Source organism: Perca fluviatilis, chromosome 13, assembly GCF_010015445.1.
Source record: "Perca fluviatilis chromosome 13, GENO_Pfluv_1.0, whole genome shotgun sequence".
NCBI classification, from domain to species: domain Eukaryota; kingdom Metazoa; phylum Chordata; class Actinopteri; order Perciformes; family Percidae; genus Perca; species Perca fluviatilis.
This window is the reverse complement of record NC_053124.1, coordinates 5,681,588-5,698,367: the sequence shown is the minus strand read 5'-3', so window position 1 is coordinate 5,698,367 and position 16,780 is coordinate 5,681,588. Positions and strand designations below refer to the sequence as shown.

The following is a 16,780-nucleotide window of genomic DNA, read 5'->3' as shown; positions in this document are numbered from 1 at the left end:
TATGTCCCTTTAAAGATTTATTCAAAACCTTGTCATTACTTGCTACATAAATAAAGCTTTACCTACTTTCAGCTTAGAAGCATGTTGCAGTATTAACCTCTCACCTCATACAATATATATGTTTCATCATTATGCCTGCTAACCACAAACATAGCACACACATCGTGGCTTTGTTCTGTTCTGTTGTGTCAGTATAAAAAGTTTCCATAATGAAGATCTACTACGGTATCTAACCCAAAAAGCCATAACAAAAAGATGAACACACAATGTTACAGAGTCTATGTCTGAAAGGCATTTGTACTTGAAGTCTTAGTCATGGCTACAGGCATTGTGTGTGTGTGTGTGTGTGTGTGTGTGTGTGTGTGTGTGTGTGTGTGTGTGTGTGTGTGTGTGTGTGTGTGTGTGTGTGTGTGTGTGTGTGTGTGTCTGAACTTCTACTGGCCACTAAAGTGTTTTTCTGCAATCATCTCATCCGCTACATGAAATCTGAAATCACTCCTGAAAATTCCAATTCAAACTGTTTGTCCGCTGTGAATACTCATTTATTGCAGTAACTGTCAGAGCCACTGTGAGGCTGACGCACACTGCAAATAAAATTCCAAATGAAGACTCTATATGAACAGTCACATGCTTTGAGTTCTCTCAAAGTTAACAAGCCTGTTAGTTGCCATTTTGTCCACCAACACCCCTATGAACTAATGATGTAACCGAGGAGTCTGGGAGAAGACCGTTTGATTTGGAATATTTGCGCCTCTCAGAGCAGAGTGGCATGGCTCTGGTTTCTCGGGCTACACCCACAGGGCTGGTATTTAAGTCCGATCCTCCTCCCAGACTTCATCAGTCTGCTGCAGGGGAGAATAACAAGAGCGACAGGAACCAGTACTACTGACAAACATGCCTGTGGAAACTTCAGCCACATTCTCTCTTCTCCTGCTTATTATCTCATTGGTAAGTTTTCTTTTAACAAAGACTGTTGAATTAAAAAGCCATTTGGGGATACTCATAGTAAGATTGAGATGCTGTGCTGCTTTGGAAATCTTCAGAGCATGTGAGTCGTTAGATTACACCCTGAAGAACTGAACCTCTGATGATAAAGCTTGGGATTGTTGCATTTGGGTAGAAATGTAGGGAGCTCCTGCTGCTTCTGGCACCACCTTACATTTACTTACAAAAGTATTTTCTTCACTGTCTATATATATATATATATTTTTTTTTGTTTTTTGCTGTCATGTTTTTCCTCCAAACCTGCTCCCTCTGTGCTGGGCTGATGCTCAACAGTGAGAAGGAAACAAAACATGGAAAATATTTGCTGGCCAACGTGATCACAGTCTGGTGTCGCCATCTTGTGGCATTCTATGGCGTTACTAAACCAGACCAAAACAACTCCAGAAGCCTTTATACATTTGCTACAACAAAGAATCTGCTCTCTATGTAAAGTGCGTTCTCATATTACATGTGGCAAGTTGATATATTCATACTTATTTTTATGGTATGTTGTATAAAATACATTTGTTTGCCACTCCATTCACATGGAGGCTTGAACCCAATTTGAAGCTGTACATTGTAACATGTCCTCATCTAAATGACAAAGAAGACAGTAGTTTTAGTGGCCTAAACTTGACCAAGTGGTGATAAATATGAGGAAGTGGCTGCTTGTTCGCCCAAACAATAGAAGTGCAAGAGAATGGTGTGTTATATGTGTTGTTTTGGAAGGTAATCACACCTCGTATAGGAAAAATTGCAGCCCAGTGAGCACGCCTGAAAGACTCTTTTTGGCCGCTTTGGGACAGTGCATCACAACAAACACAACACCGGGCGTATCATATACAGGTGTTATGGCAAATGGGTTAGCAAATAGTTGTCTATTTACATAGACAGACCACCACTAGCATTCATTTGGAGTCGTGTTTGTGTCCATCTGATGAATGTGAGCCAATATTGAGCACCATGTTCTCCAGCTAGTCTCTAACTGTCTCTAACTGCTATTTGCTGCTGGACAGGAAGTGTACACTGGCTTTATCAGAGCTGATTTAACTGAAAACAGCCGCTGCACTCTTCTGAACAGTTATAGTCCAGTCATTTCATGAAAAAAGATAGAACAAATTGCAACAGAAGCAAACTCAACTGATTTTGTATCCTCAATATGTCCTGAGTAAGGAAAAAAAAAGCCCCGAAGAATCCCATTAGGGGAAAGTTTCGAAAAAGCCTATTCATTCTTTTTCTCACGTGGATAGGGTAAAAAATGTAACCTGTAGATATCACCATGAAAATTACAGAGTTGATTACTTACATTAAGACAAACAAAAAATGTATTACAAGTTTTTTTAAATTGGTTGTTAACGTGGATAAACGTGTGCTAATTTGCATAAATACCACAACAGATCTAAACATTGGGTATAGCCAGGTGAAATGTCTTGTTGAATCTTGTTGACATATAACAGTAAAAGATGTAATGTTAAGGTCTGAATGGAACCCATTTAGGCTACCCATGAGCATTAATACATAGATGCCAGATGAAGTACTTTAAACCAGCCTTTATTAATTATTATTGCAGAGATGGGGTTTGGGGCTGGGTCCGTGGGACTGTTTCTGGGAGATGAGTACTTCTTCCTGCCTCTATGTATTAATGTTCATGGGTAGCCATTTTTTGTTTGTCTTGATGTAAGTAATCAACTCAGTAATTTTCATGGTGATATCTAAAGGTTACATTTTTTACCCTATTCACGTGAGAAAAAGAATGAATAGGCTTTATTTGGGTCTTTTTCGAAACTTTCCCCTAATGGGATTCTTCGGGACTTTTTGTTCCTTATTCAGGACATACTGAGGATACAAAATCAGTTGAGTTTGCTTCTGTTGCAATTTGCTCTAGGTTGACCCCCATTTTGGCTTAAAATGACTGGACTATTAGTGTACATAATTAGAGAGCTACATTATAGGCCTGGCAATCCCAGTGTGTGTGTGTGTGTGTGTGTGTGTGTGTGTGTGTGTGTGTGTGTGTGTATGCCTGTGTGTGCATGCGCCCGTGTGTGTGTGTACGCGTGCGTGTGCATGCACGTGTGTGTGTGTGTGTGTGTGTGTGTGTGTGGGAGGCGGGCAAATTAAGATTAAAGGACAAATTGAGATAAAATCAAACTATATACATATGTGTTTCCAAAAAAAAAATATGCGCCTCTCAGTGGTGGAAGTCCTGCATTGAAAATGTTACTTAAGTAAAAGTCTGTAAGTATAATCAGGGAAATGTAGTTAAACTATTTAAAAGTACAAGTACTCCCATTTTAGAAACAGGAAACGATCCAAACAGTTGTGTCAATCAACAAAGTGTTTAATCGTCTTATCAATCCAGCTTTGCTTGTGGGCCTATTGTATTGTTGGCTAATTTTATTTATAATAAAACATCAGATTTTATTACGGAAGAGGATTAGGGCCACTGTTGAAAAATGTATTTGAGTTCTGACTTAATTCTCAGAATTCTGACTTTAAACTCAGAATTCTGACTTTAAACTTAGAATTCTGACTTTAAACTTAGAATTCTGACTTTAATCTCAGAATTCTGACTTTAAACTCAGAATTCTGACTTTATTCTCAGAATTCTGACTTTAATCTCAGATTTCTGACTTTAAACTCAGAATTCTGACTTTATTCTCAGAATTCTGACTTTAGAATTCTGACTTTAATCTCAGAATTCTGACTTTAAACTCAGAATTCTGACTTTATTCTCAGAATTCTGACTTTATTCTCAGAATTCTGACTTTAAACTCAGAATTCTGAGAATAAAGTCAGAATTCTTAACTCAAATACATTTTTCACCAGTGGCCCTAATCCTCTTCCATATTTTATAAACTACATGTGTGCAGTAATTAGTAACCAAATCTGTAACAGATGAATGTAGTGGAGTAAAAAGTACAATATTTCTCTCTGAAATTTAGCAGAGTAGAAGTAGAAAGTGGCATGAAAAGAAAAGACTCAACTAAAGCACAAGTACCTGAAATGTGTTCAGTACTTGAGTAAATGTACTCAGTTACATTCCACCATTGGTGCCTCTCTTCAGAACAGCACCAGGAGCGTGCTCAGTGCCCCCGTGGACATCCTGTGTGTCTGGTGCTGTACCCGCTGTGTGCTGCTGATCTCACAGTGCAGGGAGAGTTGGTTGCTACTGTATGTCCACACACTGCAGGACCGCTACAATACCAGGCAGCAGGTTTGCAGTGGGTGGAGTAATACTGGATCAGTTGGTGTGTTTTGTGCTTTCTGAACGCCTCTGGTTCTGGAAGTGTTTTTTCCCGTTCAATATCTCCGTTGACGTTTAATTTCATGCTGATACAAAGAGTCGAAGCCTGGAACCAAGCCAACCAGCTACGAGATGAGTCGTGACCATTGTCGGGAATTTATTAGGCAGAGATTTAGTTATTAGCAATTACCAAAAGTATTTTATCAATATAAAGGTATGACTATTGAAAACCTTATCAGTTTGAATAAATAGTAAACGGGGCGCCACCCTGAACTCACGGACCAATAACTGAACTGTGGATACTGTCTCAGAAGGTGGTGTTCTAAAAACATGAATTAGCTTAATGAATGAAGGTCATATTAATAAAGTAAACAGTGAAGGAGTGAAATCCGAGCAGTGACCTGCACAACCAGCTGTGATTACAAAATGCACACACATAATCACAGACAACTGCTCTTTAAAGTCTAATAGAATTTATTTAACGTCAGCTATACTGATTAATGATCAATATTTCTTCAATCAATAAACATCTACTATCCTGTTACAACTATAACTGTGTGTGTGTGTGTGTGTGTGTAAATGAATGAGGAAGAGAGGAAAGAGAGAGAGAGAGAGAGAGAGAGAGAGAGGACGATGGTGGCGTGACCACGTGGAGAGTCCAAGATGGCAGGGAAACCGCGAGAGTTGAGACTCTTTGAAATGGATCCATAGACAAAGGGTACAAAATGGCTAATGTGGCGCCATGATGGCGTGGAATTAAACTAAGTATCACCTTGTATATACCCACAAGGCCTTTAAGCGTGTGTGTGTGTGTGTGTGTGTGTGTGTGTGTGTGTGTGTGTGTGTTGGTTAGTGAGAGAAAAGGGGACAGGAAAGACACAGAAGCCAAGGCAAGCAACATCTTAATAGCCTGGTCCTACCAGACTCTGGTCCACTAGCCTGGTCCTACCAGACTCTGGTCCACTAGCCTGGTCCTACCAGATTCTGGTACATTAGCCTGGTCCTACCAGACTCTGGTCCACTAGCCTGGTCCTACCAGATTCTGGTCCACTAGCCTGGTCCTACCAGACTCTGGTCCACTAGCCTGGTCCTACCAGACTGGTCCATTTCATTTGTACAGAAAGTCTGGCCACTCTCCATTGACAAGTGTTAACTTCCTTGAAGGCAGGTACTCTGTTGAAGTTTAAAATTATTGGATCTGCCCAGAGCCACTCTGGATCTGCCATAACCAATCGCTAACGTTTGGTCGTGACGTCGGCTTAGCGTCGCTATTAGCCACTCCGTCACCATTAATAGAACGAGCTGGAAAATCAAACTTTTCCCAAACCTCGTGGGGAGGAGGGCCCCAACATCATGGCCACCAACAAAACTCAGCAAAGATTGTTCTTGCTCGGCCTTTAACTTCTGAATATTCGGCAGCGTTGCCACAACAGACCGAATGGCTTCGCTCGCATCTTTCTCCGCCGCGATTACGAAACTACAACTCAAACTAGCGCACAACCTCAACGCCATCGTTCTCAGCCACTCCCTCTGTTCGCTGATTGGACCGCCAAAGATTTGCCCGGAGAAGACCCAAGAATATACCGCAAACCCAGACGGTGTACTGAAGGAAAAGGAAAATTGAGCAGAAGTACGTAGGAGGGCGGAGCTAGGCTAACATCTTAACTCCTTGCGGGCAAAATAATCAGTCTTTTAGCTCCATAATAATAGTAGCTTAGCTCCGTTATTTCGGAGTTCTGAACTTTTGAAAGTTTATTAACCTCACAGCAGCGTGTGACTAGCCCGTCCCAACAGCCTGGGACACAATGAATGCAGCCATACAGGTGAACTTAACAAAACAGCAAACACAGTGAGCAAGGCTCTTAACAGCAATATACTCAAGGACGCAGTGGCCCGATTCACATTAATACAGTAAGACTTACACAACATCAGAGCTAACTAAATAACACACTAACTGATCTCTGCCCAGAACTAGACTGCCTCTAGATGCTTCTCCTAAAGCGTTTATTGGCGTGTTTGTCCGTCAGTTTGCCGGGTCCTCCGAATGGCAGCGGAGGGAAACAGCTGTCGACTAAATGAAGAAAAGGGCCGTTTACGGTGTTGTCCTCCTCCTTCTCTGTGAAGAAACTGTTTCTTCCTTCTGCAGGTTAAATGGAACACTGATTGGATAGTGTTTCCACCAGTTCAAAGATGTGTTACCATGAACATAAAACAGTCAGTTACTCGTCCAGCCAGGTGAAAACGCCTATTTAAAGGTACAAACTTTAGCAGAGTAGTAGGTCCCCTGTAACAATGTGAGTTGCAGTGGGAAAGACACAGAGATGTGACCTGCGTTAGTTTTTATCTTCTGGGTCACGTGACCAGGAACCCCTTGGGGTTTCCTTGATTCCTTTCAAATGGAAAGCCAGAGTTTGGATTCAGACTTAAAGTTAGCCCATGAGCGTGGACCCCAGTGTCTGTGGTTTTAGCCCCTCAGGCTGTGGTTCCTACATGTAGGCCCCTTTCCTTTCTTGCAGGAGCCGCATGGCTACAGAGTTTCTCTTTGTTGGAAAGGGCCACATGGTTCAGGTTCCAACACCATAAAACATTTGAGTCAGCGCAAAAGAACATTTTGAAAACTGCAAAAGAGGTAAAGGAACAAGACTGTACAGAAACGATCAGAGACTTCAGTGGTGGCAGCTCGCTATAGCCGTTGGCGGGTTCAGTAAACATTTCCATGGTAACAGCGAGCTCCACCAATCAGACAGACTGCTACACTTAGGATTATGGATAGTGTAGTACTTCTCCGTGACTTCATGAATAAAACATACAGACTTCGTTTCACACAGTCCCTCCAGAAAAACGCGATTATGCAATCACATAATTAAATGCATAAGCATCAGCCAAAGTCCGCATATTTATGCGGGAGCCACATTTTTTCAAATTCGCTGCACTTTCGCCGCAAATATTGCTGATTTCCGCACAAAATATGCGGGGCTTGTATGATTTCATAATCCCCGCATTTCCGTTTAAAAAAAGTCACATATATCTTAGAAGAAAGTTGAAAAATGTTGCATTTACTTCACACAAGAGCAGCCATTTTCCCCTGTTGTCATGGGAACGTTATGAACTGATGTAATTACGCGACGCGAACATCACTGAAAAGCAGGATTTTGGGGGAATCACTTTTTTTTCTCTTTTTCATCAAACCGCAGTTTTTGCAAGTTCCCGCAGTTTCAACCACACTCTATCTAGGCATTGATGGGGGTGTCCATCTCTAATCTTCACTCATTAACCTGTGCTTTGTGTGTGTGTGTGTGTGTGTGTGTGTGTGTGTGTGTGTGTGTGTGTGTGTGTGTGTGTGTGTGTGTGTGTGTGTGTGTTTGTGTTGCAGACAGCAGGCCAGGACTGTTCCCAGCCCTGTGCCTGCTCTGCAGAGCCCCCCCTCTGCCCGCTGGGCACCAGTCTGGTCCTGGATGGCTGTGGCTGCTGTAAGGTGTGTGCCAGGCAGCTGGGGGAGCCCTGCTCCCTGCTGGAGCCCTGCGACCATCACAAGGAGCTCTACTGTGACTACACTCTGCTGAGTGACAGTGAGACTGGCATCTGCATGGGTAACCCATTCTCCTTCACACACACACACACACACACACACACACACACACACACACACACACACACACACACACACACACACACACACACACACACACACACACACACACACACACACTGCCAGTTAACATTTTTTATCCATTCTTCCCTTACACACACACACACACACACACACACACACACACACACACACAAACACACACCGCCATTTAACATCTCTATCCATTCTCCTTCACACACACACACACTGCCATTTAACTATCCATTTTCCCCTTACATACACACACGCACCACCATTTAACATCTTTATCCACACCCATACTGATCAAACTCTAAAAAAGCCATTTCTACTGATATTAACTATGTCATTTAGAATGTCCTTCTGCTCTATTCTAAAGTGCAGAACATTGGATTGCAATAAGAAAAAAAAGACTCAAATAGTTCATAATAATAATAATAATAGTAATAATAATAAACTTTATTTATAAAGCACCTTTCCAAACCTGGTTACAAAGTGCTGTACAGAGCAACATTAATTAACATGAATAAGAATAATAAAAACTAGAAAAAAAGGCTCAAACAATAACACAATAAAAACCATCCAGGAGGCCCAACATACATTACTGGACAAAGTGCATACGCAACAAATGAGTTTTTTACAGCTTCTTGAAACCATCGACTGACGCTGCATTTGTTATAACTAGAGGAAGACTGTTCCAGAGGGTGGGAGACTGTTCCAGAGGGTGGGAGACTGTTCCAGAGGGTGGGAGACTGTTCCAGAGGGTGGGAGACTGTTCCAGAGGATGGGAAACTGTTCTTTTGGTTTAAAGCCTACTTTTGGGTACAACCAGAAGACCTTGGTCAGCAGATCTCAGCGGACACAGTCATTCAGAAATATAACGTGGGGCCAGCCCGTGCTTTCTAGGTGATAAAAAGAATTTTAAAATAGTATAGCACTATATAGTCGGCCAGTGCAGGTTGGCCACCACTGGTGTATTGTAATCGATGTATAATTTTGGCAATGTTGCTTGTTTGGAAGAAAGACGATTGGACCACTTTCTTTATGTGCGACTCAAATTTCATATGTTGGTCGAACAGGTGATCAGGCCACAGGAACTATAGCTGTATTTACTTTCTTCGTCCCGCCCCAGACACATCTGGACAATAAGCAGAGTAATCGTTCTTGCTTGGTTTGTAGTGATACAATTTGGTTCGCTTGGATTTTTGGGGAAACGCTTCAAGTTCACAAACTCATCAACTAATATGGACCAGAGCAAACCAACTACAGGTGTGAAAAAGCCCTAAGTATAAGCAGGGCAAAAAGATGTGGGCTAGAAATTCAATTCTAGCAAGTCTACCAGGAAATGTTTTTTTATAACTATATAACTTATACTGAAAGAAAAAGAAAAAAATTGCTATCTATTTTATTGTATTAAACTCACTTTAAAAATAAAGCACATAATATGTAGTATCACTAACTGTTCATAAACACAAAGGCTCTTTGTTACCGCCCACAAACGTCCCGCACTCAGAATCTGCAGATTTGTTTTGAGTTGTGTTTGATCCAGAATGAAAATCTGCAAACTGTTTTTTTGTTACATTCTGAGTTTATGAGTTTTCTGCAGCCATAGATTCCATGTGGCCCTGGTAATGAGTGATGATTGATATGCATTACTTTTGTATTAGTCTATACATTGTTTTTAGGAAAATCCTACATATTATACCTTTAATGTGTGCCTGATAAACTGCATACTTCTAAGTCCTCCTATATAGCTGTTAGTGACATGTGCCTGCTGTGTATGCATTGTCTTGTATGTATGAGTGAGAGTGCTGCGTGTCTTGTGTCTGTCTGCAGCTCAGGAGGGTCAGACGTGTGACCTGGGGGGCCGGATCTACCGCAGCGGGGAGTCCTTCCATCCCAGCTGTAAGCACCACTGTGTGTGTATGAACGGAGAGATCGGCTGTGTGCCGATGTGTGCTAGCGACGTCCTGCTGCCCTCCCCTGACTGCCCGTACCCCCGCCGGGTCCACATCCCTGGGCGTTGCTGTGAGGAGTGGCTGTGTGAGCAGTCGCCTCCGGACCGCCACTACCAGTCAGTGCTGGCCGGTCAGTTTGCTCCCAGGTTCACACACACTTCTGATTCAACTGGTACCACTACACTCATCCAACCCGTTCTCATTCCGAACTCGTAAAATAAGTACGTTTGGTCAGTGGCCTTCAGAATGTGTTGCAACCACTGCTTCCGATTTTCAGTGGTGGAATGTAACTAGGTACATTTACTGCACTTAAGTCCAAATGTTGAGGTACTTGTACTTTAGTTGAGTCTTTTCTTTTTATGCCACTTTCTACTGCTACTCCGCTACATTTCAGAGAGAATTATTGTATTTTTTACTCCACTACATTCATCTGTTACAGCTTTGGTTACAAGTTACTTTACACATTAAGATTTCTGCACACAAAACACATGTAGTTTATAAAATCTGATGTTTGATTATAAATGAAACTAGCCAACAATATAACTGCCTACAAGTCCAGCTAAAATGATTAGACCAACAACTGTTTGGATCCTTTACACTTTCTAAAATGTAAAAAATACTACACTGTACAAGTACGTTTTCCTGATGATACTTACAGACTCAAATGTCAAAATTTTTTGTCACATACAGCAAACATCTCCTCACTATCTGCTAGCTGACTGTCCCCTGAAACGCGGTCTCTGAAGAAAGCTCAGGCTCCACAAATGGCAACAAAAACAAACTGCGCCAACCTGCCCCACGAACCATAACAAACAGTGTTCCAGCCAATAACAGACAAGAAGGAGCTGGTTGAGTCATGAATACACATTGTGGAAGTAGCCTACGTGCTAACACTGCTGGAGCGATGGCTCAACCAGCTCCTTCTTGTCTGTTATTGGCTGGAACACTGTTTGTTATGGTTCGTGGGGCAGGTTGGCGCAGTTTGTTTTTGTTGCCGTTTATGGAGCCTGAGCTGTCTACAGAGACCGCTTTTTTTACAGTGTGTTCAGGGGACAGGCAGCTAGCGGATAGTGAGGAGATGGTTGCTGTATGTGACAAAAAAATGTGTAGCCTAAAAAACGCGTCACATCACTTAGAGTACCTTTAAGTAACATTTGCAACGCAGGACTTTTACTGTAACAGAGTATTTTTACAGTGTAGTATTAGTACTTTGACTTAAGGAAAAGGTCTGAAAACTTCTTCCACCGCTGGAGATTTTACATTATTAGCTTTGTGGCTCTGTGAGGCTGTACCTGCTAATTGTAAAGAACACCAAACTGTAAGAGGATAAACTAAAGTATTGAGCAAATTGTATTTTTGGACCCAACAAGTCCTCCAAACGATACAATAATAGAGGGTTTTATTCCTCCACTCTAATACGACCCAATGAGCATTTTCTGTCCTCATATCTAAACTAGAGAAGGTAACGGTTGTGGTTTTAAACATGTTGTTAATGTTGTGAAATGTTGTTACGTAGCTCCATTTGTTCCGTAAAGTAAAAAAAAGATTCTCTGTTTCCTTTTCTTTTCAAACAGGACAAGTCCTGTGTTTGTTTTACCCATCCACCCCCCCAACCTGCCTCCTTACCAGGACGCAATTTTTTGTGTTGCAGTGTGGTAGGGGAAGTATCATCCCTGATTAGCTCGCCCTGACATTCTTACCCTAACCATAACCAATCCCACTCCTCGTGCCTAAACCGAACCAACCCAACCAGAGCAGGCAACGAGTACTAGCCATTCAGGGATGAGTTCCCTAATGAATATTCATGAGTCTTCCCCTACCACCCTGCAAAAAAATAATTCGCTACCAGGACATTTGGCGCTCTTATACTTCCTCACCTTACTTCCTGCCTTGCTTCCGTCAGAACTACTACAGGCCACTAGAGGCCGCTGCCACTAGAAACCTAAATATGGGTCAGAATGATGCTGGAACAACCGACCTATGGCGCTGTTTTTTAAAGGGAGGACAGTCTCCTTTGACCTAGTCTATATCCTTGACGTTCCACTTCCGGGATTGCTCCATTGCCGGCGGAAATTCCGCCGGATTTCACTCATTTAGACCGGATATCCAATGCTTTGGGCTTCCTTTGTGTTGGCATCTTAAACTGCGGTGGATTTCTGAGGACTATGGTTAACTGCTCCTCAGATCTCTGCAGGGTAAATCCAGGCAGCTAGCTAGACTATCTGTCCAATCTGAGTTTTCTGTTGCACGACTAAAACTACTTTTTGAACGTACACACCCGAGGCTATTTTGCAGAGGCACCATGGCTTTTTCCGGTGCTTAGCACCGCCCAAGACGATTGTGATTGGTTTAAAGAAATGCCATTAAACCAGAGCATGTTTTTGTCCCATCCCAGAATGCTGTGTGGACTAGCCAGACCTTCCTTTGCAGCGCTGCGGTGGAGGAAGGTCTGGCAAAGTGGGACTACCTTTGACCTGATGATGACACTAGATGAAATTGCAGGGGAAGCTGGAAGAAAAATGTCTGCAGTGACTCCTTATGCCTGCCAGCTCGGTCACCCACTGTCTTGTAAAAAACATAAGACCACTCACCATTTGCCTTCCTTCATCCCTTTTCTCTCCCCACGTCTCATTACTCTTGTTGCAGGAGCCTCTCAGATTCGTCCCTTGCCCTCTTCCAATCCCGCCTCAGTCTTCAGACGAGTGTCTCCTCATGGACCACAGGCAGAGAGTCCCAGAGATAACTGTATCGTCCAGACTACAGAGTGGAGTGAGTGCTCGGCCACCTGCGACATGGGCGTCTCCTCTCGCATCACCAACGACAACCAGCGCTGCCAGCTGGAGAGGCAGAGCAGGATCTGTATGCTCCGACCCTGCAGCAGCCAGCAGCACAAAGACATCAAGGTCAGTGTTCCCTTTAACGAACACAAGTCCAACAATAGTCCACAACATGTTTCCATACATGTTCTGATTTCTTTAGGGCAGGGGTTCTCAAAGTGGGGTCCTTTAGGGGAATCCCCAGCAACAAGGGGAATGATTTATTTTCACTGTAATTCTATTCATAATTTACTAAATGAATGAATGTACTGTAGGACTGTTTTGACAATGGGTTTCATACAATTTCTGTAATAAAACATCAAAAAACTAATTCCTATCAGTTTGAGAACCTTGGACAGAATCTTATCAAATGGGGCTTCATAGTCTAATTTGTGTCAGTTTACGGGTCCTTGACGTGAAAAGGTTTGAGAACCACTGCTTTATGATGTTAATAGAAAACACTGAATTACTTTATTTATGATGTTTCAGTCCTCTGGCCTTCAAAAGGTCAAATTCATGAACTGAATTTTAATGTGCAGGGTTGTTTTTAGTGTTTATGATCCAACCGAACTGTCTACACTTTCTGTCGTGCAAGAACTGCTGGGTGTTAAAAGTTGAAATGCAAAAGATCAGAACATATTAGCGGTAGACCACGGCACCAGTCTCTCCACATGCATACTGCTATAAAAGACCCCAGTCAGAGACAACAATTCCTCCAAATTAAAAGACAAAATTTGTTGTTTTTCCTAAACATCCCATGGAAGTGTTTCAAACCTGCTACAAATCACTGTTTTATGATTGTAGGAATGTGAGTGTTAAGTTAGGTTTAGGCACAAAAACCACTTGGTTAGTTAAGGGAACATCATGGTTTGGGCTAAGATGACCACTCCACCATGGTTACAGTAATGAACACATGGTTAAGGTTGGAGGTTTTTTAGTTGACCCAACGTCTCCTGACTTCCTCTGCTCTCGTCATCTTTGGCACTTGAACGTGAACAGATTTGGGTTGAGGCTACTTGCTGAACTCACTGATGCTGTCCTTCTGGGAAGGGCAAAGTCAACAGAGTGAGCCATCCTGACGCAAGAAGTTTTTGTCAGATTGTTGTAAAATGCATGCTCTCTTTCTCATTAAACGTTGTGACTCAGCACCCACAAACTAGCTGCAGTTGGTTGATTAGCTGATGTTAGCATTGCAAGTCTTGGCTTCAGTGCCTAGAGCTCTGCTTGGCTCCAAAAAGAAGTGTGATTGAGAAAATAAGTCTCCTACTCATTTGATATTACCTCAGTAAACATTGTCCTAACAAATGTATAGACTCAATCGCTAGTTTCAAGTCTTCTTCAATACAGCATGGTGTTCATCATGTAAATTATAGTCCCATTTATTTTAAAATAGAATATAATATAATAAAGCAAAACATTAACCATCTCACTGTATGTTTTCACTTCATCAGAGTTAGTTTTTACATTTTGGTCGCCTAAAAATGTCTTGTTCAGCATAGGGTTGTGCCTTGCTAACCAAGCTAGCTAGCTAGCTAGCGCTAGCCAGGAAAATCTGGTAAGAGCGACGAGGAAGAATTCAAGTGACGTAGTTCCTGTCCTACAGTAAACATTGCCAAAAAAACATGCAAAGCATGTAAAAAACATAAAACCTTTGGTAACAAGTGGGACATGAGCCTCATTACCATAACAAAATAGGGCTGGGCGATATGGAGGATATCAAATATCACAATTCTTTTGACCAAATACCTCAATATCGATACTGCAACGATATTGTAGTGTTGACTATTGGTGCTTTCACAAAATATTTACACAATGAGATTTTAGATGAATAATCATCAGTAATGTGCATGACTTAGTGGGTAAAGGCAAATAATAGAACAGTCTGGTAAGTTCAGAAAATGACATCACTTTACTGTAATGCAGCCTATAAAAAAACAAAGACAACACTTATGCCATATTACAATATCCAAAATCCAAGATGATATCTAGTCTCATATCACGATATCGATATAATATCGATATATTGACCAGTTCTATAACAAAATGACCAGTGAGAGGGATTTATATATACTAATATATCAAATATCTGACCGACAGCTAAGCTTCCTTGCACCGGCAGGAGTATAACATGTAACAATATAACATTTTTGTCAGACTAATCTGAAAAAAAATCATTGCCAACAATTTTTTATAATCAATTAACATATTGATTGATTTATTGTGGCTGTTTCTGTACCATGTTATACTGTACATCACTACAGCGACAATATGACTAAGTACATTGACCCCATGATGACATATCATTCACTGACTGTCGTCTCTGTCCCACAGAAGGGGAAGAAATGTGTCCGGACGCCAAAGGCCCAGCAGGGGATGCGCTTCGAGCTGTCGGGCTGCTCCAGCGCCAGGCTGTACAAACCAAAGTTCTGCGGTGTCTGCACAGACAATCGCTGCTGCACGCCGCACACCACCATCACAGCCCCGGTGGAGTTCCACTGTCCAGAGGGAGAGGTCTTCACCAAGAACATGATGTTCATCAAGACCTGCTCATGCCATCATGACTGTCCACACAGCAATGACATCTTCCTGGCGTCCAACACTCGGAGGATGATTGGAGACTATGATAATGATATGTGATGAAAGGTTACACAACAACCCCACACACACACACACACACACACACACACACACACACACACACACACACACACACACACACACACACACAAATCAGGACTGCACCATTCTAACACCCAACTCTACCCTAAACCCTTACAACTACACATCTAACCTTCGGTGTAATCCAACCTTAAAGTAAAAAGTAAGTAATTCATTACTTTTTCAGAGAGATAAAAAAAACATTTTTTCAACACAATTGAAAAGACGAGTAGTCATCCAGCCAGTGTTGCTATTGGGATGTTGGTCTGGAAAACATCCACAGAGAGGCGATTCAACTCGATTAATCAAATTGAACCTAGCTAACCCCAATCCAGCCAAGATTTACACAAATTAGTCTGGAGGACATTCATCATTAGATCTTGACTCATCTTGGACATTACATTTTGGCGAAACAATGAGGGGGTTGAGAGAGTCAGTGTCAGTGGGGGTCTGGGGCCTTCTTAACTTCTTCACCAAACCCAGTTGGGGTAGTCCAGCTGCCAGGTCTGGTCAACAGTTATACAGAGAAATGTATCATGAAGTAACAAAGATTAGTATGTAGTTTGTAGCTTGTACTTTTCCATAACATTCCCATGTGATAACAGGGAGTTGCATAACACCTCTGTTCAAAACTGTTGTTGGCATCAATGGAAGGAGAAAGATGGAGGACATTCATTGACGCCAGAGACCATTTCCAAACATATACAACCAGGGGTTAAAGTGTGCCGGAACGATCCAGAACTGCGTTCTAGCACTGTTAAATAATAATTAAATTATTCCAATTGGCATATTAAAGTGCTCATATTATACTTTTTGGCTTTCCCCCTTTCCTTTATAGTGTTATATATCTTGTTGTGCACCTTATAGGTTTACAAAGTGAAAAAGCCCAAAGTCCAGCCAAAAGGGACCATCTTCCAGAGAAAACACTGTTCACAAACTGCTCCAAACAGCTCTATTGTAGTCCAGCATTTACTTTTCCTGCTAGCGTGGCACGCCCTCATACTCTGCAACTGCGCGTACTCCCAACAAAGATGGAACAGAAGTGAGATGCCTCACTCTGTAGCTAAAACAGAGATCTCAACACACAGGGTAAAAAGAGGAGCTGCATCAATGTGCAGTACAACAAATAAATGGTGTTTTCACACAAACCTATTTTGGCAAAACCTCTAAATACAATTATGAACCTGAAAATGAGCATAATATGAGCACTTTAATACATGAGTCCATGAACGAAGCAAGTGTCTGCGATTAGTTCACGTCTGTCATAACAGCAGGACAGTCAAAGTGTATGTTATCGACAGTGCTAAAGTCAGTTGAACATGTGAAGTGAAGATAACATTGTCGGTAGCCTGCTAGATACAAACAGCGTTGTTAGCTGAGCTCGACCAGAGAATATTCGGTTAAAACAGATCTGTGATGCTGTTTTGCCCTCGTTGTTCTCTGTGAATTGCTGGAAGTGGTGTAATGTACATTGCTGGAAAAAAGCCTGGCATCCCCTTCCGCACGTTTG

The 16,780-nt window shown here is 42.0% G+C and overlaps 1 protein-coding gene across 1 annotated transcript; it reads left to right on the top strand.

Moving 5' to 3' along the window:
- The first annotated feature begins 795 nt into the window (after nt 1-795).
- ccn2b (cellular communication network factor 2b) lies at nt 796-16,122 on the top strand. Its single transcript, XM_039821129.1, has 5 exons — nt 796-948; nt 7,602-7,818; nt 9,675-9,926; nt 12,443-12,699; nt 14,944-16,122. The coding sequence occupies exons 1-5, from the start codon at nt 895-897 to the stop codon at nt 15,247-15,249; spliced, it is 1,086 nt and encodes a 361-aa protein (XP_039677063.1). The 5' UTR covers nt 796-894; the 3' UTR covers nt 15,250-16,122.
- Nucleotides 16,123-16,780: the final 658 nt, after the last annotated feature.

Coding starts and splice junctions, on each gene's coding strand:
- ccn2b (XM_039821129.1), top strand. CDS start 895: ATGCCTGTGGAAACTTCAGCCACATTCTCTCTTCTCCTGCTTATTATC. Junction 949..7,601: donor TCCTGCTTATTATCTCATTG/GTAAGTTTTCTT, acceptor TTTGTGTTGCAG/ACAGCAGGCCAGGACTGTTC. Junction 12,700..14,943: donor AGCAGCACAAAGACATCAAG/GTCAGTGTTCCC, acceptor TCTGTCCCACAG/AAGGGGAAGAAATGTGTCCG.